This window comes from Cucurbita maxima, unplaced genomic scaffold, assembly GCF_002738345.1.
Source record: "Cucurbita maxima cultivar Rimu unplaced genomic scaffold, Cmax_1.0 Cma_Scf00053, whole genome shotgun sequence".
NCBI lineage: Eukaryota > Viridiplantae > Streptophyta > Magnoliopsida > Cucurbitales > Cucurbitaceae > Cucurbita > Cucurbita maxima.
The window spans coordinates 519,824-546,672 of record NW_019272069.1 but is presented as its reverse complement, the minus strand read 5'-3'; the positions used below and the strand labels follow the sequence as shown (position 1 = coordinate 546,672).

General features: G+C 37.0%; 2 protein-coding genes across 2 annotated transcripts; both read left to right on the top strand.

The window, feature by feature from the left end:
* Positions 1 to 2,311: 2,311 nt before the first annotated feature.
* On the top strand, positions 2,312 to 4,119 carry LOC111471545 (cytochrome P450 89A2-like). The gene is made up of 2 exons (XM_023117269.1): positions 2,312 to 3,063; positions 3,151 to 4,119. Exons 1-2 carry the CDS (start codon positions 2,326 to 2,328, stop codon positions 3,964 to 3,966), a joined length of 1,554 nt encoding a protein of 517 aa, XP_022973037.1. The 5' UTR covers positions 2,312 to 2,325; the 3' UTR covers positions 3,967 to 4,119.
* Positions 4,120 to 19,729: 15,610 nt separating this feature from the next.
* Positions 19,730 to 23,623, top strand: LOC111471550 (26S proteasome non-ATPase regulatory subunit 11 homolog). Its single transcript, XM_023117276.1, has 2 exons — positions 19,730 to 19,947; positions 22,114 to 23,623. Exon 2 carries the CDS (start codon positions 22,130 to 22,132, stop codon positions 23,396 to 23,398), a length of 1,269 nt encoding a protein of 422 aa, XP_022973044.1. The 5' UTR covers positions 19,730 to 19,947; positions 22,114 to 22,129; the 3' UTR covers positions 23,399 to 23,623.
* The last annotated feature ends 3,226 nt before the right edge of the window (positions 23,624 to 26,849 follow it).

Genomic DNA, 26,849 nt, shown 5'->3' with positions numbered 1-26,849 from the left:
TCACTTTAAGCATAAGCTCTCATGACTTTGCTTTGAGCGTCTGTAAAAGGCATCACTCCCAACAATTCTCAACAGAAAAAACGCAATATTGCATAAAGGATAGCTAGGACTCCCGTTTTAAGCATGTTTTATTCTTACTCAAGTGTCTTTTTAGGAAAATTCTAAGAAGTTTATCCACGTAAACACACTAATTTTGGAGTTCCTAGAACTGAACAAAAAAAATATTAATTTTATAGACAATAATTTTTAATTCTTTTAAACATATTTTAATCATCGTATCCTAAGAACGGATCTCATTCATATATGGTCTCAATTCATTTATATACTTCTCTTTTATTCAAAGTCGAAAGGGTAACACTAAATTTAATTATCTCAATATTTTAATTGTCTCCTCACTTGTTGGAGCTTGAACGAATACTCAACCAGTGACGATCAATAAGAATTAAAGACGAGCGTAAGTACAAGATTCTTGTGATCGCTTAATCATTAATGAATCCAAAAGCTCGGTGACTTTTAAAAATGGTTGAGATTTTTGTTTAGATTTGGGACGTATTGGTATTAATTTTGGCGACGAAAGAACCAAAATAAAATTATAATAAATGGGAGCATTATTATTTTTTATTATATGATGTGACGAGTAATGCTAAAATATTAAACGTGCCAAAAACATTTTCATTTATTTGATATATCTGTTTAAATATTAGTTTGGATTTAAAATTGGCTGTCATCCTTACTGTACAACAACAACAACAAATCTTTTGAGGATAATTTTTAATCTTCTTTATTCCAAAATTATTTTTTAATTTCCAATCATACCTCTAACTATCATTCATCAAACATTAAAATACAATAATAATAACATAAATATCATGCACGAGAAGAAACGTTAGTTTCGAGGCCATTTCGGTAAGTCAATTTTGAAAAGAATTACTAAAATAATTCATATTTGTAAACACCGACGGTAAATTATATCTTAGATTTTATTTTTACTAGAAACAATTTTAAATTGTTTATATAAAAATAATATGGTGACCAATGTCTCTGCAAAGTTTAACACATGGACCATGTTAAGGATATTTAGTAATAAATTATAGTTTACCATATATATTATATTTGATATTTTATTATAAGGCAAATATCTAATATTTGCATTATTATCATAGGTATCTTTTCATTCCATTTATTACTATTTCCATATCTTTGTAATTCATTTGATTATAAATAAGATCACTTTCACACCATTTAGGTGTGGTGGATTAATCAAACATTCACAGACCATGATAAAATTTAGCTAAATAATTTTGTAGAAGTTCGAACTTGAAATTGATGTCTTCGGCTCACATAGGCCACATTTACAACGATTTTAAATAATGGGTCCCTGTATTTATTTGTATTCCGTAACTTCAATAGTCGGCTCACAACATTTCTTACAATATTCCAGTCATATGCTACTTCAATATTTTAAGTAAAGACAAGATACCCACAGCATCGCAATTAAAGACCCTGACACAAACATCTAACTTCTTAATTAAATTAAATAAAAAACAAATAATTTTTTAATAACCTAAGTTGAATTTTAAATAATTAAAATAAAAAACAAAATAATCATTAAATAGTCTATAAATTTCTTAGTTTTATAATTCACTTCCTGCCAATATTAAAAAAAAAAAAAAAGAAAATGAAATTATCATTAAATACGACTTTAATTATTTGTTCTGTATGTACTTTTTTTTTTCTTGGACTAAAAAGTAATAATCAATTTGATTTCACCATTATTTTCTTTTTATTACATAAACCACACACATAACTTTGCCAGCACATTTATTTTTTATAAATATTCACCATCTAATACCAACCGCAAAAATAAATGTTTTTAAAATTAAAAAACAAACCCTAAACCAATCATTTTAAAAACTAAGGAATCAAATTAAATAAATAAATAATATAAACGCTATCATTTTTTTATTGGAATACCATCGACGACTTTTTTTTCCATTTTTCGAATGAACGCTACTAAGACGTTTAGAAAAAATTATTTCTCATTTTGTTGTCTTACAGTATTCATCGGAGATTATATTTAGAGGACAAAAATGATTAACGAAACCTTGCAATTCAAACCCGAACGCAAAAACATTATTTAGGGCATTAAACACGAATGTCAGATGTTATTAAAAAAACATAAAATATACTAACAACATGCATCCAACCAAATGGGGAAGAGAAAACCAAATAATATCTTTGTGTTTATATATATATATATATATATATCTATATATATATATATGTGGGTGTGTTGGGTTTCAAATTTGAACATAGAAAGGAAAAATGAATTGGATTTTGTTCATAATTGTATCCATTTTCATATCCTTTGTTGTAAAGTTGGTTCTTTTCCCTTTGAGGAGTGGCCCTTACAAGCTCCCACCGGGGCCAACTGCCTTCCCAATACTCACAAACTTCATATGGCTACGCAAGTCGCCTCTTGCGGTTGAATCTGTGCTGCGTAGTTTCATGGCTAAATATGGCCCCATCATCACCATCCATGTCGGTCCGTCCCCGGCCATCATCATCGCAGATCGCTCCATCGTCCACAAAGCCCTTGTCCAAAATGGTGCCATCTTCGCCGACCGCCCTCGAGCTCTGTCCATCAATCGGATCACGGCCTCGGGTAACCTCGACAACATCACCTCCGCCCCTTATAGCCCTACTTGGCGTCTCCTCCGCCGTAATCTTGCAGGGGTAATGCTTCATCCTTCGCGGGTCAGGGGTTATTCCCGAGTTCGCAAAAGGGTGTTGGATATTCTCGTCACTCGTCTTGAATCTCGACCGGGATCGGAGATCTTAGTTGTTCAACATTTTCAATTTGCTACGTTTTGTTTGTTGGCTTTGATGTGCTTTGGAGATGAGCTGAATGAGACACAAATCTTGGAAATTCAACAAGTTCAACGTGAGATTATTGTAAATTTGCAACGCTTTCTTATACTCAATCTGTGGCCTAAATTGATGAAGATTTTGCTTCGTAAGCGTTGGAAGGAATATTTACAACTCAAGAACAAACAACATGAGGTGGTCAACTCTCCTTGACTTGGATTAAAAAGTTTTAAAAATGAAACCTTTAATTATTTATTTGTTCTTGTTCTTGTTCTTAAATAGGTTCTGATTCCGATAATCAAGGCACGAGAGAAGGTGAAACATGAAATAACAAAAGAGGGAGAAGAAAAAGAAGAGAATTTGGTATCATATGTTGATACATTGATTGATTTGGAGCTCATTGACCAAAAAAGAAAGCTTAATAATGAAGAAATTGTAAATTTATGCTCGGAGTTTCTAAATGCCGGGACCGACACGACGGCGACGACATTGCAATGGATCATGGCGAATTTAGTGAAGAACCCACAAATCCAACAGAAACTTTTCGAGGAGATCGATGGAATTATGAAATCTTGTACGACACGAAATGGATTACGAGAGGACGAGGTAAAGGAAGAAGATTTAGGGAAGCTTCCATATTTGAAAGCTGTGATTCTAGAAGGGTTACGACGACACCCACCGGGGCATTTCATATTACCCCATGCAGTGAAAGAAGACACGACGTTGGAGAATTACTTCATACCGAAAAATGGGACGGTGAATATCATGTCGGGGGAGATGGGATGGGATCCGGAAGTATGGGAGGATCCAATGACGTTTAAGCCAGAGAGGTTCATGAGTGGAGATGGAGAGGTGTCGTCGACGATGTTCGATATAACCGGGAGCAAGGAGATTAAAATGATGCCGTTCGGGGTTGGGAGGAGGATATGTCCGGGGTACGGTTTGGCAATGCTTCATTTGGAATATTTTGTAGCAAATTTGGTATGGAGATTTGAGTGGAAAGCTGTGGAAGGAGATGAAGTTGATTTATCAGAGAAGATGGAATTCACCATTTGGATGAAGAACCCTCTCAAAGCACAATTACGTCCAAGGTTTTAGGACAATATGATATATAGTTAATTACTATTTTGTTCACTTTGTTATTATGTTGTTCAAGGGTATTATAGTCTTTTCCTACTCGTCGGGAAAAGTGATTTATGTTCTACGAGATCAGAATTGCAATGAAATGAAGTCGATTTTATATTTTTCGGGTTAATTTGAATGTTCGATCTTACAAAAATGTATAATTAAGTTATTTTGTTACGTAACTGATGTACTTTCTTATATTTATACTATTAAATCTAAGATTGGCTAGAGATTTCCTCCGGGCGAGTGGGAAAGGGAAAATCTTTTCCATTTCAGTTCTCGCCTCTTATTTCAATCTTCTCCCTACAAAATTCTCAATTTATTTTTGTGAGAATCACAGTGGAAATTTCCGTTCGAATCAAGTTGCCCACAAAGAATTTTTCACAATCTTTTTATATAATTTTTCACAAAGAATTTTTGCGTGTGGGTTATTCCGTGAGTGTGTGTGTGCACGCATGCATGTGTAAAGTGAGTGGGGGCGAAGCGGGAATTTTATAGGGTAGGGGACGAAAACATAATCTACGTCCCCGACCCTATTTGATTAATGAGAAAACATCATTTTCTATTTCCTTTCGGATTTAAATATGAATTACTATTCGTTTTTTTGGCACAAAATTAGATTTGAGATACTAACATTTGAGATCATTATTACAAGTTGATTTGGTTGTTTGAGTTCATTATTATTAGTGGGTTTGGTAGTTTGATTCATCAATTCTGGAGTAATATTCTTTTGTTTTAAGATCCAACGCCCATTTGGGGCTTCGTGGGTCCTAATGCCATTAGTGATTGTAAAATATCTTCCATTTCAGTAAGATCCTAACATTTATTTCAATGTGTGGGATAAGTTGGCACGCAAAAACATGGTGTAAGTTGGCACGTGAAATATGGTGAAAATTTATGTGATTTTTATTAGTTGGTTGTGCATTGTCGGGGTGTTGCCAACCAGATAGCCATAACTCATCAATTGATATCGATGTCGGTGTCAATAGTAACTTAAAAATGAGTCTTAGTTTATAAGAGCAATTTTAATAAGAGGTTTTATGCATATAAACTCGATCTCTTTTTTTTTTATGAGAATTATGGTAAGGAAGATAAAGAATCACCGCTCCTTCTTATGAGAATTTTGTTTCTGGCTTTACGTTTATCTGAGTGTTGGGAGGGAGTCCCACGTTCGCTAATTTAGGAAATGATCATGAGTTTATAAACAAGAAATACATCTCTATTCGTATGAGATATTTTGGAGAAGTTCAAAGCAAAACCATGAGAGTTTATACTCATAGTGGATAATGTCATACCATTGTAGAGAATCGTGATTTCTAACACTGAGTACTTAGTGCATGAACTTGGCTTTTGGAAGAAAGAAAGGGGTGTCGTGGTTATGCTGCCCGTGGCCGCATGCCCATGACATGTCGAACCCCTTCACTTGCTTTCGTGTTTTATTACTTTTTAAAGCTTATTTCTATTGAATAATTGTTCGGTGAAATTATGTCTAGGTTTGTTAGATTTGATTCGCCTTAAAATGTACTATAGAAGATGCGACTAGTCGTCAATTCTTTCCACTCATAATTATATGCTATTTAAGCTGTTGGGTTGTTTTTTTTGCTTATAGCCTATAACATTGCTTTCAAACTTTCTTGCAATCTTGCTTTCGAACTCTCTTTCAAAAATCTCTAACGAGACATAAGACTTGAGCATACATTACTCAACTGTAGGCAATGCGAATTCGAATTGGCTTAACTCACTCGGTATTGAGAGTGAATGCCACACAATTACGAAGTTCGTTACCAAGAAAAGTGCGATTGTGACAATGGATAACTATTGGACTCCTAGAAGCATAGTGGATGCACTTGGTAAAGAGGAGGCTAATGTTATGATCACTACTAGTGATTTCTCTTAACAATTTTTCGAGGAAAGTTGAGTGAAATATACACAGTTGACGTTTCAATTATAGAGGCAATGAAATTACATTCTTTAGATATATTTTGCGTTCATTATATTTTTGCATCGTTCGTTGTGACAAGAACGTTAGATTATATCAGTTTTTGAATTATGCTTTAGAAAGTCATCAAAACTTATTTCTAATGTTGATTTCTTCCCGAACTAAAATATCTAATATATTTTCTTAGAAACTCTGAAGTTTAAAAAATAAAACACATATATGTAATAAATGTCTTATACTTAATAGAATAGTTGATTACATTTAGAGATTTAGAGACCATGTAGTTCTATGATAAGAATTCACTTCTGCACAAGTTTCCGAAAGCTCGAGCAGTTCGAAAGTCGTTTAGGTATGCAGCTAAAACAAGAACTCTTTAAGGCGATTACACCATGAGCCCATCAAATGAACATATCATAAACCATATTCATAATCAATGAACCTATCATTTTGTGTTATCACTCGAATTTGTGTTCAATTGCTTGTGTAATGTCACGGTCGTACGTTTTTAACCATGTGACATCATGATCTTGACATGCTCATGGCAAGCCTTAAAGGGGAGCTCAAGCCCCATTTAACTCTTTTTCCGTCTTTGCGAATTTATCGGATCTTAGGCGAGACTCTTCTTTGCTAATCGGACACAACTCATGGAAATCTAAGCTCGTTCGACCATACATGCCTCCCGTGTGTGCATTTTAACTTGTTCGTGAACCAATCAAGTAACATCTACACTATGCGAAGTTATCCGACTTGACCTTGCCTCTACTCTCGTCAACTTGGTTCCCAACAATATGGCCCACACATCGTGATGTCATCACAAGTCCCGTAATGTCATCAATCTTTACTGCTCGCTTAGAAACATGCTTCTCGAGAATCGACCCATCAGTTAACTATATCGTTGAGACATTTTGAACATCCCATCCATCCGGGTTCTATCGTGGCATGAACCCTCTCATGTCCAAGTTGAGTCATTTACGGATACCGTATTGCATAACGAATGCATATATCAACCTTCAACATATGGGTTGAGACACAATGTCCACACTAACTTGGAAAAATCTATTTTCAAAGGACGACACCCAAGACACTAATCTTGCAATGCTCGCCCACACTGTGATACACGTATATGCCACATGGTAGCTCACTTAGGCCAGAGGGCCCAGGGGTGGCGAAGAGCTGACATCATGCTTCCCTCTATAGTACATTTTGTGTCATTTGTGTTTTGACAAAAGTAGACATGATTTTCACGAGCGATCATACAACCTCGTGGAGTTCTCGTCGGGTATTCTATTAGCATCTAATTTGGTGCATTCATATTTCATATAGTATGACTTCACTCTAGAGTCGTATGCCGAAACTCATATCGAAACCTCGACTTTGGAGATTAAAGCTTGTGACCCTACCCGACCCTTTTTTGAGTCTGTCTCTAACACGCTTGTTTATCCTTTGCCTTTGTCTTACTTATGCCTTAACTTGGCTTGAATGCACACTCTTCTTTGTATGTTGGATGATAAACCATACTCTTCGGTTGCATTATAGCATTTGTCTCTCTTGGCCCTCACGTGACTAGATGGGCGCCACTTGAGAGTCGCCACCTTATCCATCTACGTGTGGGAGTCACAACCTATTGTCATCTTAGTGAGGTTGTGACACTCTCCCCCACTTAAATTAGTCATCGTCCTTGATAACTTTCTCAAGGGCATAATCACACTATATATTATGACACTCTTCCCCATTTAATCTTGGCATCGTCTCGATCACGATACAAACTTTAAATTGGTTGCTAATTAACTTGTTGCAAATAAATGTACTTTAGAATGAATACGAAAACTACACCCTACTTATGGGCTTTTCCATTGATAAACCTTCTCTCAGTCTCTAAGACTCGCAGCATTAGCACGACAAACAACAATTTGCCCAATGGTTGTGGGTATTCCCACTAGAAACCTACCTCGCCCTTCTATTGGACTCGAATCATGTCTCAACTTGGCTTAAATGCATACTTTTCTTGGAGTGTTGGATGATACACTATTCTTCTCAACTGCATCATGTTTATTTTGGCTCTCACATGTTGGATGGGTGCCACCTTGTCTATCTTGTGTGGGGTCACAAGCTATAAAACATTTACAATAGCGTTTGGATCAATTTTGTTTTAGCATTGGACCAACGCATTTGCAAGGAGATTTGATGTAAGTGGCTCGAAGGTCGAGTAGGATATGTATAATTTGTTATGATATGCATTGCATGTCTAAGTATGAAATGAATGTGATGATTGTGTATACATTTGTTATATACTTTGGATAGTTTGTTACAAAACTTAATACATATATGTGAATGACGTGTTATTACGTAGAACCGATGATTATCATGAATCGTTATGACAGGTGATGCTCGATTGATTGAGTATGATCAATCCCCATGGTTGGGGGTAAAGTCTCTTAGGACTCGCACTCATGCAACACCAAATAATTAGTATATGGTACAGCTCAAAACATGGGTTAATTGTTCACTTGGACAGAGAGAGAAAATGACTTGCTACAAAGTTTAAATTTAGGTCCTACAATTGCACGTTACAGTCTATGCAGTCCTTGTTATGCATATGCATGTATGCATGTCTAATCCCATTAAATCCACACCATTTTGGTTTTGGGTAACCAAATTCGTTGACAAACTTCCATTAGTTCCATTCGGGTTGTCTCTAGTTGGTATTGGGTCCGACATAACATACTGACAGCATCCAGGAAAATTAAAAAAGTAGACAAGGGTACACGACAGACTTAAAGCCAAAATGAACCACCAATACTTGCATTTCAAGGACAAGGAAGTTTGAAAAACACAAAAGAAAAACAATCAGTAGCCTATAACCATGTTCCGGACGGGTGAGCATTCTACAGAATCGAGAATCGAGACAACAACAATTAGGGGTGTACATGGTCCGAGTTGAAGGTTTTTTTTGGACCAAATTAAAAGTTCGGGTTGGTTGGATTGGTAACCCAACTCAACTCAACCCAACCATTCATTTTTGAGTTGGGTGCCGGTTATTCCAAATTTTAAAAAAATAAAGAAATAAATAATAGTTGTGAATCAATGACATATTTTCATGGATATTATGGTCTACAAGTTTAATTTTTTTTTATCACCTATAGACTTTTAGACGTGCAATGGATTCAGACTTCTTTTAACTAAAACTTGTGATGCTATCGTCTAAAATAATTACCACCTATAAACTTTTAGTTTGAATGTATCTAAGTCTCTATTGCATTCATATTATCACCTAGAAATATGCAAATGATAAGCAAAGAATCAATTTCAACGTTATCTACATATAATTAATTTATCTACGTTCACAATATATAATTATTCAACAAAATACCTAAAAATTTAGTTTCCGTAAAAGGGCAAGTAGTTCATCTTCTCTACAAACTTGAGCACAAACTTTTACTTGTCCATTATATAAAAATAATAAAAGTTTAAATAAATGATGCATAACAAGTCAAAATATTTTACTTACACTGAAAATAATTAGTTGTAGATGACATTGGTTGGTGGAGCTGGAAGATCTTCGATTATCTGAAAAATTAGAAAAATATAAATGGTATAACAACATAGAGTAGATTACGACAAATAGACAATAAATAAGTTAAGTTATTTATCTCAAATTCTTTGTACATAGAACTCAAATTCTCTCTCGAAAATGTTGCGGTGTAAGACGCTACACTACCAGGCTTAGTGTTTTCACATTTTTGACAGCGCCGAGATGCTCTTCCCCAAGCTGGTAAGACTCCTGTGAACGTTTGATTAATCCACCACACCCAAATGGTGGTGAGAGTTCTCTTATTTATAATTATTTACATAATACAGAAATAAGGTAAATTACAAATAATAAGGAAATAGCGATAAAAGGAAAGAATAATAAATGAATACAATATATTTGCATTTAGTAAAATGGCAAATATGGTAACCCGTAATGTAAGGCAAATATACGGTCAACTATCCTTAACACCCCCCCGCAAGCTGAGCGTCGGATTTGAACGAACATGAAGCTTGGATCTGAAAAATTCAAAGAGAGGTCGAGAAATACTCTTTGTGAAGATGTCAACAACTTGGAGATGAGAGGGTACATATTGTGTACGAAGTTTGCCAGCGATAACAAGTTCTCGAAGAAAATGATAATCTAGTTCAACATGCTTGGCCCGCTTGTGAGAAACAGGATTAGAGCTCAAAAAAATAGCACTTTTGTTGTCACATAAAAGTAAGGGCTGCTGTGAAATAGGGACCTTGAGGTCATGCAAAAGATGCGTAACCCAAAGAAGTTCAACAGCAGTTGTGGCAAGAGCACGATACTCAGATTCACAGCTGGAGCGTGATACAGTAGGTTGCTTTTTGGCACTCCAAGAAATGAGATTGTTACCAAGATAAATAGAATAGCCGAATGTAGAACGACGAGTATCGGGACAACCAGCCCAGTCAGCATCCGAATAAGCGACTAGCGTACTAGGAACAGTGGATGGACGAAAGATAAGACCAAAGTGGAGTGTTCCTTTGACATAGCGAAGAATACGTTTGACAGCAAGAAAGTGATCTGCAGTAGGGGCATGCAAGAATTGACTGACAGAATTGACAGCATACGCAATATCTGGACGCGTAATAGTCAAGTACTGAAGGGCGCCAACAAGAGATCTGTAGAGAGTAGGATCAGAGAAAGGAGAACCATCAGCAGTCAGGTGTTGAGAAACAACCATGGGAGTGTGAACTGGTTTGCTATCGAGCAACTGAGCACGAGTAAGAATATCTCGAGCATATTTTAACTGACTGATAAAGAGACCATCAGGAGTGGGTGAAGCTTCAAGACCAAGAAAGTAACTGAGAGAACCCAAATCTTTGGTAGCAAACTCAGAATGAAGCTTGCGAGTAAAGCTGTTAATAAGAGATGAGTTGTTGCCGGTAACAATAATGTCATCAACATAAAGAAGCAAATAGATAAGGTTAGATTGCTGATGAAATACAAAAAGGGACGTGTCAGCGCGACCAGGAGGTTGTTCCATATGAACACGTTCAATAAGCGTTCCATTGAGAAAAGGATTCTTGACATCAAGTTGTCGAAGAGGCCATTTATTTGTGACTGCAATAGAAAGCACAACACGGACAGTGGTAGCTTTGACAACCGGACTGAAAGTGTCAGTGTGGTCAAGACCAGGAACCTGAGTATAACCTTTGGCAACGAGACGAGCCTTGAAACGCTCGACGGATCCATCGGACAAATATTTAATACGAAACACCCATTTAGAGCCCACGATGTTGGTGTTGGCAGAGCGAGGAACCAAAGTCCAAGTATCATTTTGTTGTAACGCTCGAATTTCTTCATCCATGGCAGCCACCCAAGCAGGATTCTTAGCCGCAGATTTGAATCCTTTTGGCTCAGTGGATGCAAGAAGAGCAGAGAGAAGTCCAGATGAGCCCAACATACCAAGATTTGCTGGATGACGAGTCTTGAATATACCAGCTTTGGCGCGTGTGATCATAGGATGAGTGCCCAAAGAAGAGAAATCAACAGGAGATTCAATAGAGGTTGAATTAGAAGTCGAGGGTGACAAAGTGGAACCTGCAAGAGAAGTATCAACCTGCACAGACTCATCTACAAGGTCAGAACAAATATCACATGGGGATGAACTGGATTGAGGAATGTGCGGTGATGAAGTGGTAGGGGGGGATGAATCAATATGATGAAGATGTGGTTCCAAGAAATTTGAAATAGGAATAGTGAAAAGAGGTTGGGCTTGGGAGCTAGGGATAGCAGGAAAGTGAGTTTCATCAAATTGAGCATGGCAGGTGATATATAGCTTAGTGGTGGCGGGATCAAGACAGCGGAACCCTTTATGAACAGGACTATAACCCAAAAAAATACAAGGAATGTTGCGGGGAGAAAGCTTGTTAGGCATATAATCACGCAAATAAGGATAAACACGACAACCAAAGGGATGAAAATTGTCATAATGTGGAGTGTAGCCATAAAGGAGTTCAAAGGGTGACTTACCTCCAAGAAGTGGAGTAGGCAACCGGTTGATAATATAAGCTGCAGTGCTGAAGGCGTCAACCCAAAAACGAGGAGAAAGATGAGAGTGAACGAGAAGAGCCAAGCCAGTCTCAGTCACATGACGATGTTTTCTCTCAACACGACCATTTTGAGCAGGTGTATATGGACAAGAGAGTTGATGGTGGATGCCAGAATTACGTAAATGAGTTTTGAAACAAGTACTAGTAAATTCGGTACCACCATTGCTTTGAAATACCTTGATACGAGAAGAATATTGATTTTCCACAAATTTTTGAAATTGAAGAAAAAATATCAAAAAAATCAGATTTAAATTTTAAAGGGTAAAACCAAGAGAATCGAGAATAATCATCAATAAAAATAGCATAATAAAGAAAACCCGAATTTGATTTGACGGGAGAAGGACCCCAAAGATCACAATGAATAAGATCTAACACATGAGACGACCTACGTTCATTGCGGGAATAAGGCAATCGATGACTTTTCGCAAGCTGACAAGTATTACATAATGATGGAGAAGGCAATAAAGACGTAAGAGAAAGATGACCTTTTTTATTTAAAAAAGAAATAACAGAATGATTCACATGACCCAGACGAGCATGCCATAAATCATATGAAGCACGTAAAGATTTGTTTTTAAGGGCTGAAATAAAAGCAGAGTTGCCGCGCTCCAGCACATATAGCCCTCCATCTCTTTTACCGGTTGCCACCACCCTTCCTGTTTGATGATTCTGGATAGTAATAAGATTATTAGTAAATGTAACGGAGAGAGAAAAATCAGACGTTAATTTACTTATGGAAAAAAGATTTTTAGTGAGGTGAGGGACAACCAAGACATCTAATAAGTGAATATTTGGAACAGGAGAAAGAGTACCGATGTGGGTAATGGGTAGGGATGCACCGTTTCCTACAATCACAGAGTCCTTACCCGTGTAATTTTTAGACTGATCCAGAATTGATGGGTCGACAGTCATATGGGCCGAAGCTCCAGTGTCCAAAAACCAATCAGCAGCATCGGGTCCAGCAATAGAACATGACGTGTTAAAGGCTTCAGCAAGGTGAGCATGAGAAGAATCAGGTCGAACATACCGTTGGTTGCAGCGGACAGCATAATGGCCCTCTTTGCGGCATATTTGGCAATGAGGTGGTCGACGACCCTGACTTGAGTGGGTTCGTCCTCGATTAGAAGAGTTGTTTTTGTGAGAATAAGAACGACCTCGCTGGTTGGTAAAGGAAGCAGGGTGACTTTCATGGATGCGACCACGATTAGTGGCTATGAATGCTGTAGGAGTGGAGTCAGAGGACTCAAGGGAGCGCTGAAACAACTCAAAACTTTCAGTTTTAGAGACTAGATCTGCAAAATAGGGGATAGGGGTGAGAGCCATCTGAGCAGTAGAAAAAGCTGAAAATTCGGTGTCGAGTCCACGAAGGAACCAGTGCACTTTATCAATGTCCTCGACGGGTCTGCCAATGGCATGAAGTTGGTCACAAATTTTTTTGAAGGCACGGGCATACTCAGCAACAGGTTTTGTGCCACGTTTCATTAACTACAAGTCATCCTTGAGTCTCAGTTCACGAGCTTTTGACTGATGGCTGAACGTAGTTTCCAACGCAAGCCAAACATCACGTGCAGTAGAGAGACCAACGACAACAACCATGGCTTCCTCAGTGAGAGAGGAGAGAAGGAGACAGAGAAGTCGTTGATCGACTGCTCTCCATGCCAAATATTTGGGGTTGAATGTTGAGGAGGTTTCTGGTTCAAAGCGAGGTGGTGGAACCATAGTTCCATCGACATAGCCCAGCATGTCTTGACTCTCAAGGAGAGGGAGAAGTTGGCTTTTCCAAAGAAGATAATTGGAGGAAGAAAGTTTGATGGTGATCATATGGATTAGAGTATTGAAAGGAAGAAGATGATAACAAGATTCAGAAGCCATAGAGAAGAAAGGATCAGGGTTGTTAAACCGAAAGGGCTCTGATACCATGTGAATGTTTGATTAATCCACCACACCCAAATGGTGGTGAGAGTTCTCTTATTTATAATTATTTACCGAATACAGAAATAAGGTAAATTACAAATAATAAGAAAATAGCGATAAAAGGAAAGAATAATAAATGAATACAATATATTTGCATTTAGTAAAATGGCAAATATGGTAACCCGTAATGTAAGGCAAATATCTAGATATTTGCCTTATAATGAACGGTCAACCATCCTTAACAACTCCCCAAACCGAACTAATGGTGATTGGAAACACCTTGTAATAAGACGTTCACTAAGAACTTAATTGATCTAAACTCACTAACCCTTTTGGCACCTGATCCTTGGGGATAATACATACGTAGTAGTGTAGGTTTCATTGACCAAGACATGGAACAATATCCAAATATTGCTTTTGAGGATGTTCCAACGGTTTTCAAAGAATTTAGCCAAGTACTTGTCTGTGGCCCCAGGGTTCCCAAACTTGTGATGGCTAAAGTTAGCCTCCAAAAAAACATTATGCGCCTTATAAATAGGCTCATATCAAGGATTAAGGGCATAGATCTAATTCCTAGAGCTTCAGGATTGTGTTGAAATAAGAAAAGGAAGTCCTCCCAACATCTTTGTCAGTCACTGGCTATACCCACTCCATCAGGATCATGTATTTATGTAAGATTCTTCTGTTTTAAACATGACCAGAAAAGATGAAAGAAGCTAAATATTAACTTGTTTTTACTGCTCCCCACTATCAGTATACATTTTTGGCTCCAGAAAATTCTCTTCTTTACAAATGATGTCATGAGGCTTGGGCAAGGGGGTAAGTCTTCCAAATAATCAATCTTCTCTATTAGATTTAGGCCAACTCTTTCTATTTCAAGTTTTCAGGGAATCTTTCAAGGACCCATTTAAAATCCTTTTCTTCATGGGATAATGATTGAGGGTGGATCTATCAAGTCTTTGGACCATGGAGTTGAGGAAAGGCAGAACAAGCATGTGCTACTGAAATGGAGAACAAGAAAGAATCTGCAACAAGATCAATGATTATGTAGCCGATGTCCATTTCAGTTGCACAACCCCACCAGCACAGACTAAAACGATGTCCATTTCGGTTGCACAACAAGCACTTGCAACCATATAACTGAATAGCAGTACGAACCAGCGAAGCACAAACAGGGAAGTAGATATACACTTTCCTCCCAACAATTCAAAAAATGATCAAGAATGAACATCGTTTATCATGGAAACTCAATCAAAGATTCTCATGGAAACTCAATTCAAATCCATCAGAGCATTCTCCAGCCTCTATTGATAGACCCACATTATCTTGGTTTTGGGCTACCAAACTTTGTTGGCAAATTTCAGTTGGTTCCTTGAGGATTATGTCTAGATGGTACTGGATCCGAGATAACATAGTGACAGCATCCAGGAAAAGTAAAAAGTAGAAGAAAGTACACAAAAGATTTAAAGCCAAAACGACCCATCAATCCTTGCACTTGAAGGACAAAGAGACCTGAAAGATACCCAAGAAGAACAAGCATCCCAAAACGAGGCAGCCAATGACAATATTTGAACCTTGTTTCTTGGTTCTCATTAACATCTTTCAGCTCCACAAAATTCCTCTCCAAGCGCCATGGCAATGGAACCAAATTGAGGTTCTAACTGTTAGACGAACACGACTCTCCACAATGGTATGATATTGTCCACTTTGAGCATAAGCTCTCATGGCTTTGCTTTGGGCTTCCCAAAAGGCCTCATTCCAATGGAGTTAGTATTCCTCACTTATAAACCCATGATCATTCCCTTTCATCATCCAACATTAACGACAGTCTCAATAAGGTATTTAGAAGAACAATCGGGGAGTGTACCTATTGAAACGAATGACCCAGAACTGGATTCATGGCTTTAATTGGAAAGATCAGCTTTATAGAGGTATCTTAATAACACCTTTGTGAAAACTGAAAAGGGATAAGCATTCAGACGGGGCTCAGTTTTCACGTTCCCTCCGAAAAGCTATTCGACTTAATACCACCAATTTAGACTACGACCAATTACTTTTATCTGAATAGCCAAATTACAGCATCTGCCTCTATCCAGTTTTCTGAGTCTACATTTTTCTTCATCTCTCTCCGTCTAAGGGTGCGTTTGGATTGTGTTTCAAGTGTTTAATTTTGAAAAAAAGTCATTTTCATAAAATTTGTTGTCTGTTAATCACCCAAAATGACTTCATAAAAAAACGATTCTAAGAAACGTGTTGTTGGGTGTTTAATTGGCAACTCCTTCCAAACTTTTATGACATAAGAAAATGAGCCGCTAACTTTTTGATGAATAAGCAAACAAAGTTTGGGAATAATGTCCAAACCAATGACAATGCATATATATATATATATATATAGGAAGAACCCAAGCTTTCGTTGAGAGAAATGACAAAGACATACAAAAACCAATCCAGCTAAAGAAGGAGACCTCAAGAGTGACCATATGGGTTTAATCAGAGAGCGGTTGACCAAGCAAAAAAGCTTTGATCTGGTGGAAAATCTGGATTGCAATTCAGGACTCTTTGATCTGGTGGATAATGTTTTTAATTAGGACTCTTTTCCATCGAGCCCTTTAATCGATTACATTAAATTCGAGAATAACAGTGGAGAACGATTGGATACCCCTGTTCTTTTTTTCTTTTTTTTCTGGATAGAGGCCTTTTTCAGCCACTAAACCAAGTATATATATATTTATTCCAAATTTATACAGCAGAAACAGATCTACGAACTCATTATTTAATGAAAAACCAAAGACAAATGAAGGAATACACGTGAACAAAGTACAAAACAAAGTCTATAAAAAGGCTCTAATTTACATCACGAATACAAAACCTCCTCCAATTTCGGCCCGTTTTCCTTGAAACCCTTTTATTCCGTTCTAACCTTCTTGCACAGATATTTTACGCCCAGCACACTTGGAAGCTAAATTCTAACTACGACTCCACCATATCATTTGCATAACAAGTACTTATAAGCATATAATTCAATCGCAGCAACAGCAAGCAAAGCACAGACAATGAAATAGATATAAACATTCCTCCCAACAATTGTAGAATGATCAAGCATGAGCATCTTCTTATGGAAACCGAACCCAAATCCATCACAAGATTCACCAGCCTCCACTAGATCCATATCATCTCGGTTTTTGGGTATCAAATTTTGTTGGCAAAATTCAATTAGTTCCTTGCAGATTATGTCTAGCTGGTACTGAGCCCGATGTAACATGGTCATGGCATCCAGGAAAAGTAAAAGGTAAATGAAATTCCATAAAAGACTTAAAGCCAAAATGACCCACCAATTATTGCACTTGAAGGACAAAGTCTGAGAAATACCATAGAAGAACAAACGAACCCAAATGAGATAGCCAAAAACGATGTTCTGAACTTTGCTTTTATGGTAACACACTTTTGTTTCTTGCTTCTCATTCACATCTTTCAACTCCTTAAACCTCCTCTTCAACTCCCCATGCGCCATGACTATGGAACTGAATTGGGTATCAACTAGTCCCAATAAATAAAAAGGAATTCAAGAGTAAGATTAAGAAAGAAAGGGAACTGTACTCTTAGAAGGGAATAGCCTAAAACTGGATATGAATCTCTCCTTGGAAAGATCAACCTTTATATAGGCACGTATCTACAAAGAAAATTAATGGGAATTTCCCGCCTCCATGTTCTGTGGTTGTTAAATTCACGAAGCTTCCCTTAAATTCCCCACTTCGGATCTTTGACAGCGAAAGAAAAAGGGAAAAGAACCGACATGGATTGTGATTTCTAGTTCATATTTCTTAATGACGGCTACCGTACTCCCCGTTCCACAGGTGGAGGGTGATGATTGACCTCTATTGTACTTGTGTATTCAGATTATCCGATTACGCAAAAGCTGCCGCACCCAATTCTTGATGAATCCATTCGGTTACAAAATCTATTTCTAATCCTTTCAATTCGTTTTGCCCTCGTGATATTTCCTAAATTCTCCCTCAATCTCCCTCTCTCGTCCGCGTTAACTTGACTAGAAAGGGAGCCGACTAAGAAAAGCCCACAATCCACGATCAGAAAAGGGAGCATGCTCTAAATTACTGAACAACAGAAAACGCGGATAAATTATCTCACATTTTTCAAAGATACCGGTGCGGAGTACCTGCCAATCCGGAATTGGAAAAGGGCCGAGTCAACTGGATGAACTTCGGGCCGCCATGTTGGCGTTGCGGAAACTGGATTACGAAGCTTCATCATTCGGCTTCGGCTTCCATTTTTTCCCAAAGATGCCATTTGGAATTTTGCTCGGGAAATTGATGGCAAGGGGGTGTACACATGAGAGTGAGGGATTCTTTTTTACTAAATCCAAAACAACACCGGTGATATGTGACAATCTAATAAAAAAACGGGTAATATATTAACATAGTTCAACCGATCATAAAACTAAAAAAAATTAAATATAGATATTTTTTTGAAAAATTCTTAAAATAAAAAAATACAAGAATATATCATTAAATTAAATAAACAATAAAAAAAAATGATTAGAGTAAAGATGTTTATAAATAAAAATAAAATATTTTAATTGCAATATGATAAAGTTAGAAATTAAACAAAATATAAATAATATTAAAAAAAATGTATACGTGGGCCTTTCCAAGCCAAGGTAGCACTCTAGCAAACCTATTAATACGAAAAGATTCTTAATATATTTATATATTTTTATTTGGTTCGGGTCAACCCAAAGATTTTATCCACGAACCCGAAACCGAACCGATTCATTTCGGGTTTAGAAAAATAAACCCAACTCTACTCGGAATGCTAATCTAACCCAACCCAACCCTCATAGTTTGGATTGGATTGAATTGGTTTGAAATGTCGAGTTGTCGGGATGTACACGACTTTCCATTATTTGTAAGAATTGGGAGGAAATAGGAAACGTTATTTAACAGAAAATGAGATCCTATTACCCATATCCATTATCCATCCCCTATAATTGTAATGTTTAAATTAAATACTTGTAAAAAAATTTAATTATTAATTACTATATTATAATATTAAATTTTAAAATTTAAAATTTAATTTTCGTAGAACATTATATTGATTTTGTATATAAAATATATTGATTTACTCATATTATATTAAAAAAATAAAAAATAAAAAAATAATACTTTTAAAAAGAATAATAAAAGAAAAAAATGAAAACATCTGTACTGATGAGAAATGAAATAGGTGGAAGGAATAGTAATGAAGATGTGTCCGGTGGACATCTCTAATTCCCTTCGTAACTAAGGTATTTGACAATGATTCCACGTGATTGTGTAGTCCCTTCTTTGTATTAAATCAGGGTTTCGGGTAATAATACACAAGAATAAGGAAATAGGTATAGAAAGAACCAAAGGGAAAACTCATGTTTGAAGGTTAGTTTACGATACAACTCTTCTAACTTCAAGCTTGTGCTACCTAAAGGCGACGACAAGGGACCGATTGTGATAAAAAAAAATACAACTCTTCTAATTCATTGAATTGGTGAGATCAAGAGAAGGTGTGCGTAAGCCGTGGTGGACTAGAAGATGCTACCGAAGGTGGAGAACGGTCACTAAATGCCCATTTTTTTTTTCATGTTCTAACTCAATAATAATAATAATAATAATAATAATAATAATAAAATAAATAAATAAATAAATTTAATTAGATTTATAAATCTATTAATCATTTTTAAAATATTAAAAATTAAATACAAAAATTAGGAAGAAAAGAAAAGAAAATGATTTCCTAACAGAGAAGGGGCACTTTACCTCATCCCCAAGAAAGAACGCCAACGAACCCTATTCTTTCGTCCCTTTCCATTTCACAAATTGGATCTTGTTCTTGCGACTCCGATTCTCTCTGCAACCCAATTTGTCAGCAAATCCGTTTTCGCTGCTCTCTCCGTTGTCTGAATTTCATCTCACACTCATCGCCGTCGCCCACGTTCCAGTGTACATTCCCTCTCTCACTCACTCAAATCTTTTGCTTATTTTTTCTTTTTGAATAAAGATTGTGTTTAGGTCTGGTTGTTCGTTTTAATTCTTTTATTTGGGAACGAAGCTCTGATTTGTGATCTGTGTGCTTTGGAACAAACAACCTGCATTTGAGCTTTCAGCTTTCAGAAATTGATGCTATCTGAGTTAAATCTGTTTCTGTGGTTCAAATGGAATACCGAAGCATTATTGTTCTTTAGGTCAGCTTAGTCTCAAATTAGGTTGCTAATTTGTAACCCTTTTATTTCTTTTGCGTTTTTTTTTTTATCTGCCAGCCTCTTGTCTTTCAGGTTATAACTTATGAGTTTTCTTTTCTAAGTATGGATGTAAATTATTGAAACATACTTTGAAGAATCCCTTCTTCAGAGACCTCATTTCCTTTAAGGTTTGTTACTTGTTTTGTTTCTCATTTTGAGATTTGGGATTAAGAAGCTATTGTATCTACATTACATACTTAAGAATCTGTTGGTTCTTGTTCGTGGAAATTCGAAGCTGTTGTGTAGGTAACATTTTTTACAGTAGTTGGTTCAAAGATGGCATCTTCTTTATTAATGAAATGAAGTGTAATTTGAGTATTCCTCTTTCAGTCTCTCATTTCGTGAGTTTGAAAGTTCTTTGGTAGATTTATTGCAGTTAGCCTAATTTCTCTCTCGGATGGTTTATTGAGTTTGTTAAGTCCTCTCTAGGATGGTTTATTGAGTGTGTTGTTTGGCTACCTTCGAGTGGAAGGAAATTGTTTGAAGTAAAAGCTGTTCTGTTGAAAAAAGAATGGCTGGTTTTCTGGGAAATGCTAAAAAGATTTCCTTAGGAAGTTTGATGAACGAATTCTGTCAGATTTTTTGAAGTATTTGTTTGATGCACCTACGACTTCGTCTAATGCTCTTTTGCTGGCAGTGTCCAAGGAAAAATCAAATTATAGCAGTTATGTAGAGGTTGTTAAGAAGAACTTGATGGATACACATTTTTCAAAGTTGTTCTTTTAGACTTCTTATTTACAAAGAATGGGATCAGTTGTTTAACAATTCAAGGGTATCAAGACAAGCTCATATTTTTTCTCAACACTTCCCTTTGCTTTTGGAAGCTGGAAATTTGGTTTGGGGGCTCTTCCCCTTTTAGATTTTATAACAGTTGGTCCTAAATGTCAGATTATGATCAATAATTATCCTTTGTAATTCAATGAAAGTTCTATCTTGGAACACATGGGTGTTTGGGGACTAATCAAAAATTACTCAGTTGAAGAAGTTTCTGCAGCACCATTGTCCCGAATTGGTTCTTCCACAAGAATCAAATGTTGGAATATTTTGTTCAAAACTCGTTAAATTCATGTGGAGTTCCAAAGTAGCATTGTTCGTTCCCATACTTAGTGCTTTGGTCGGAGAAAAGGAGGTTGATATAACATTTGTTTTGGCATTTTCCAATGGAGCTTTGAAATGCCCAGTGTTTATATTTTGGTTGATTAGTGGCTGAAATAAAATTTTCGTTTTAAGTGGCCTTTCCTTGGGGGAGTTAGTGCAACTTATTTTCATGAAGAGTTGAAAAGATGGTTGATATAGCATTTATTTTGGCGTTTTCCCAAGGATCTTTGTATGTTACGGATTTTAATATTTTGGTTGGTTTGGAGCTGAAATCAAGTTCCGATTTAAGTGGCCTTTTACTGAGGAAGTTATTACAACTTGTTTGCAAGAAGAGCTTTCAAAAAATGCCTTGCTGGTGGCTTTGAAGCTCTTAATAATGCATGAAACATGCTTGATTTTTCTTTTTCTTTCTCTGTTTTCACTCCCTTTGAGAGTGACTATCTCGTGAACATTTCCTTCTCATTAATGTAACTTCTCATTACATTAATGAGAAGTTACTGCCTTTGGCTGCTGGGTCTTTTTCAAAGATATCATAAGAGTTTATTATGAAGTGGATAGAGAGGGGCAAGTGCGGGATTGAGATAGGGAACCAAGAACTTCAGATAGAGGGCCTTGGAAGCTTTGATTTTCAGTTTCTTTCTGATAATTTTCTCCGCATTTGGTAGTGTAATGCAGGACTTTAGAGTTATTTGATCAGGAGGGACTTTCAGACGTTTTGTTTTTACTGTCTAAATAAAGTTTTCACGTTCTTAGTGACTTGCTTCTGCAGGTTCAAGTCTGTAACAATGTCAACATCTTATCTACCTGCCACTACTGATTCAATTGCTGAGGCTTTAGAAGCTAACAATTCGTCAGAGTCTATCTCAATCCTTTACCGTATTCTTGAAAACCCTTCATCTTCCCCTGAGGCTCTACGGATAAAAGAACAGGCCATAACAAATCTCTCGGATCTTCTCAGGCAAGAGAATCGTGCAGAGGATCTTCGGAACCTTTTGACTCAACTTAGGCCTTTCTTTAACTTGATACCAAAAGCAAAAACAGCAAAAATTGTCCGAGGAATCATTGATGCCGTGGCTAAAATACCCGACACATCTGATCTACAAATTTCCCTATGCAAGGAAATGGTTCAGTGGACACGTGCTGAGAAGCGAACTTTCCTTCGGCAACGGGTTGAGGCCAGGCTTGCAGCTCTTTTGATGGAAAATAAGGAGTACCCGGAAGCCTTAAATCTCCTGACTGGATTAATCAAGGAAGTAAGAAGACTGGATGATAAGCTCCTCCTCGTAGACATAGATCTACTGGAAAGCAAGCTCCATTTTTCTCTGAGGAACCTCCCTAAAGCGAAGGCTGCACTTACTGCCGCAAGAACAGCTGCTAATGCCATATACGTGCCTCCAGCACAACAGGGCACTATTGACTTGCAGAGTGGAATCCTTCATGCGGAAGAGAAGGATTACAAAACTGCTTACAGTTATTTCTTTGAAGCTTTTGAAGCCTTCAATGCTCTTGAAGATCCCCGGGCTGTATTTAGCCTCAAATATATGTTGCTGTGCAAAATAATGGTTAACCAGGCTGATGATGTGGCAGGAATAATTTCATCAAAAGCGGGTCTACAATACGTGGGAATTGAGCTAGATGCCATGAAGACTGTAGCTGATGCACATTCCAAACGTTCATTAAAGCTTTTTGAGATGGCACTTAGAGATTTTAAGGCTCAACTAGAGGAAGACCCTATTGTCCACAGGCATCTCTCTTCTCTCTATGACACTTTGTTGGAGCAAAATCTGTGCAGGTTGATCGAACCATTCTCAAGAGTTGAGATTGCTCATATTGCCGACCTGATTGAACTGCCAGTGGATCATGTGGAAAAGAAGTTGTCTCAGATGATTCTAGACAAGAAGTTTGCAGGGACCTTAGATCAAGGTGCTGGATGCCTAATCATTTTCGACGACCCGAAGACTGATGCCATATATCCAGCCACACTGGAAACCATTTCCAACATTGGCAAGGTTGTGGATAGTCTCTATGTTAGGTCAGCAAAGATAATGGCATAAGGTTTCTGGCATCAGACTGAACCCGCTTCGTGCGAGCTGCTGTAGTTTTGCACTTCGGTTGCCTTGGTATGGAACTGCCATGTTTTTTTACTCTTGAATTTCCAAAAGTACGTCTATATGGTGATTTAAAAGAACTTTAGTATGAAGTTGTAGCTGCAGAAAGACGGTTTAGGCTCATTATTAAAACTTGAAATGAATTTAGATCAGTGTGTGTACCTTGCCTCTTTTCCCATTCTTTCGGACACAGGAACACATAAGCCCATTGACAAGGTTATGCCCCCGGAGTCGGCCTGGGGAGAGGAAATTTTATCTGTACGCCAACTTTTGTGCTTTGTTTGGCGTCGCTTCTTTAGAACTATACGCCTGCAAGTCTTTGCTTTGCCATTGAACTCCCAAATACATGCTCTAAGTCTCTTGTGACTTCCATAAAGGTTTGATATTATGTTATTGTATGTGTGCGCTCTATATCTATTTCATACTCTTATTCTTTTTGGTGTTGGTTTATGTAATAAAATCATATATAATAAATACAAATATAGCATAGTTGGATATGGGATGGGATATTGAAATTGCACTTATATTTTTTTTAGACGTTCCCAAAATGGTAGGCTTATGAAATTTGCTAAGAAAGCCACTCACACTCAAAGTTAAAATCAAGTGTATATGATTATTTTATTAATATTAATATTATAAAGATTGAACTTTATAGTCTAACCTTATAATAACTCATTATATACATTTTGATTTTGTGGGTATGATAAATTGATGATATATTTGAAAATCAGACCATTGAATGTTCTTGCCATAGTTAATGTATGGTCTCTTGCCTTGATGAGGGCTGGTGTGCTCTAATACTAGCAGCTCTCGGGTCTACTATCTCTTCTACTCCAGCCTTTAATAAAGAATAAAGTCAGAAAGGCCTGGTTTTGTCTGTTAGCGCTTTCATTTGGTTTTCTTTTCCATTCAATCCTTTTCGAGCTTTATTGGTCTAGTTTTAGTCAATGCCCTGTAAAGTAATGAAGTCAAGAAAATGGCAATAATCCTCTTCTAGATGTCCTGATTCTATTGCGGATAAGAATCTTTTTTCTACCTAGTGGATCTTTTATCAGTTCGGGATGACATCCTTTAAAGTTGAAAGTCAAGTAATTGGTTCATGGGAACTGGACAATCAAAGGTTGGGATATCTATCTCATTTGATCTCAACAAACCGCTTCGCGCTCAAACCCAAAGTCATATCTTTAAGTTTAAGCTAGGATGCGTGAGAACTAGAGCTTCAAAAGAAGCCATTGCGAGGGTTGGTTAGTAAAGTCAATTAAATGGCAGCTACAGGAAGACATAATATAATGAAGCGGTAATTCGTTCGTTGTTTGCGTCGTATAGATAACCAATTAAAGGAATAGGGCACTTTCTATCCAGAGATTCATTTATAAATAAGTATCAATTGAATCATCTTGTGATATGGATGATACAGAGCTACCAAGTCCTTGGGACCTCTTTAGCTTATTCACACGGAAAATTCTTATTGATAGCTATTGACTAATATTGAGTCCAATCCTAGGGCATTAAGAGTTATACATTAGGAGATCTAACCAAGCACTCGAAATGCAACATTGACTAAAGTAAATCAAAGAAAAAGCCAAACCTTAGAGTTCGTTGCCGGTACAGTTTCCTTTTCAAACCCTGTAATTGCTTTTTACCCCCTCGAATCACTTCAACTCCCTTCTGGATCTACTCAATCAAGGATCTTGAACCACAACGAAATGCTTCCTTTCTGGCATGCCAAAGTCACTATTCTATTTCCTAAAGTAGAATGTCAAAGCCTACTAAGCCAAAGCGGCTTCATACCCGACCTTGGATCTTGCATTGAAGCAAGGACTAGCAGCGGAACATCGAATTCTACTGCCTATGAACGATCTCATGCTAAGCTAAGGCAAAAACGGATTCTATGAATTTCTACTGAATTCCGAATCTAAGAAATTAGTCGACTATATTCTATCTATAATTCTATAGAAGCCTTTTATCCAAGGATACCCGGATAGGATAAGTCGGAGTACCGTAGTCCCACTCTTGAAAGAGCGAAGCGGTGGTAAGTTTATTACCAGTTGTAAGATAGGGTGTCAAGCTTACGTACTTTCTATTCTCCAGTCTCAATCGAATATTGAGATATACTCTATTTTCTATAGTCAATTTGCTTTTTTGAGCATATTTAGATAATTTGTAATTTGATTTAACAATGCTTGCAACTTCTATAAAAAGAAAGCAAAACTTTATTAGAATGGTTCAATAAAAAAAGAGCAAAATAAGCCACCGGCCACACAAGTGGATATCAGATGTGCAAATCCTCTAAATTTTTATTGATCGAAAGAACGCGACCTTTTCCAATTTTCGAAGTCGAAGTAGCAAGATCCTCGCACAGCGCCGGAAAAACTGTTCTTGGTTACGAGGTGACGATCGAGGGATGTAGGTGAGATCCTAAGAGTTCGACTTTTCTTCCCTTAGAGATGAAAGAGCCATAGAGGTTTAGCCCTTTATCAGCTTCTCTAGTAGGAATTATAGTCCCATTCATACGATCCTGAAGTTGGCCACTTTCACTTAGTCTCACTTTTTTGAGACGTCCTGCTGTTAGGAATCCTAGTTATCTATCTTTGCTACTTATCAGATACTGAACTAAATCCTCATATCCGAAACATCTTAGGTAAAACAGATGAGTCTTTATTTATTTGGTGAATGAATCTTCCACCCTAAGCTATAAGATCAGAGGCTTCCACACTAAGCTATAAGATCAGAGGCTATTGTGTCTATCCCGCTAGGTTTTATGTTTTATAAGGATAAGGAAGATGAATCTATTGAGGAAAGCTTTTCTATTTTCTAAAGGATAGAATAGTGGACCCGAGCTAGAACTTTAAAGAAACCTAAAAAAGAATGAGGTACTATTTGAATTTGACAGCTAACAAAAGTTTAGGATTCTCCGAGACTTTTACTTTTGTATTGTAATGTCTCGTGCGTGCAAGACTAATTTCTCCGTAGGCTTTCCGTTTGTAGGACTTTTTAAAGGTCTTTCTATTTATAGTCAACTCTCAATCTCCACTAGTGGAGGGAACGAGGAAGTCTTCTTTGTTCCTATCACTGCCACCTATTTCATTTTATCTCTACAATTTTTCTTATTTATTTTTAAAGAGATCAGACCATGATTAGTGGAACCTAAAACATAATTATCCTTTGACTCCATTTCTTTTCGGGTATAATTGAATGTGCATTACTCCTCTACACACAACTCATGCACTTACACATGGACCCAATAGACAAGTATCACTACGGTACTCCCTAGGTCTGTCTATAGGCACACGTACACTCGTGCAACTCAAACCAGTGGAGAAGAAAAGAATGTGGTAAATCATGATTATATGCGTACACATAAATTGTGACTAGAGAAGTAATTCATGACTAAAAT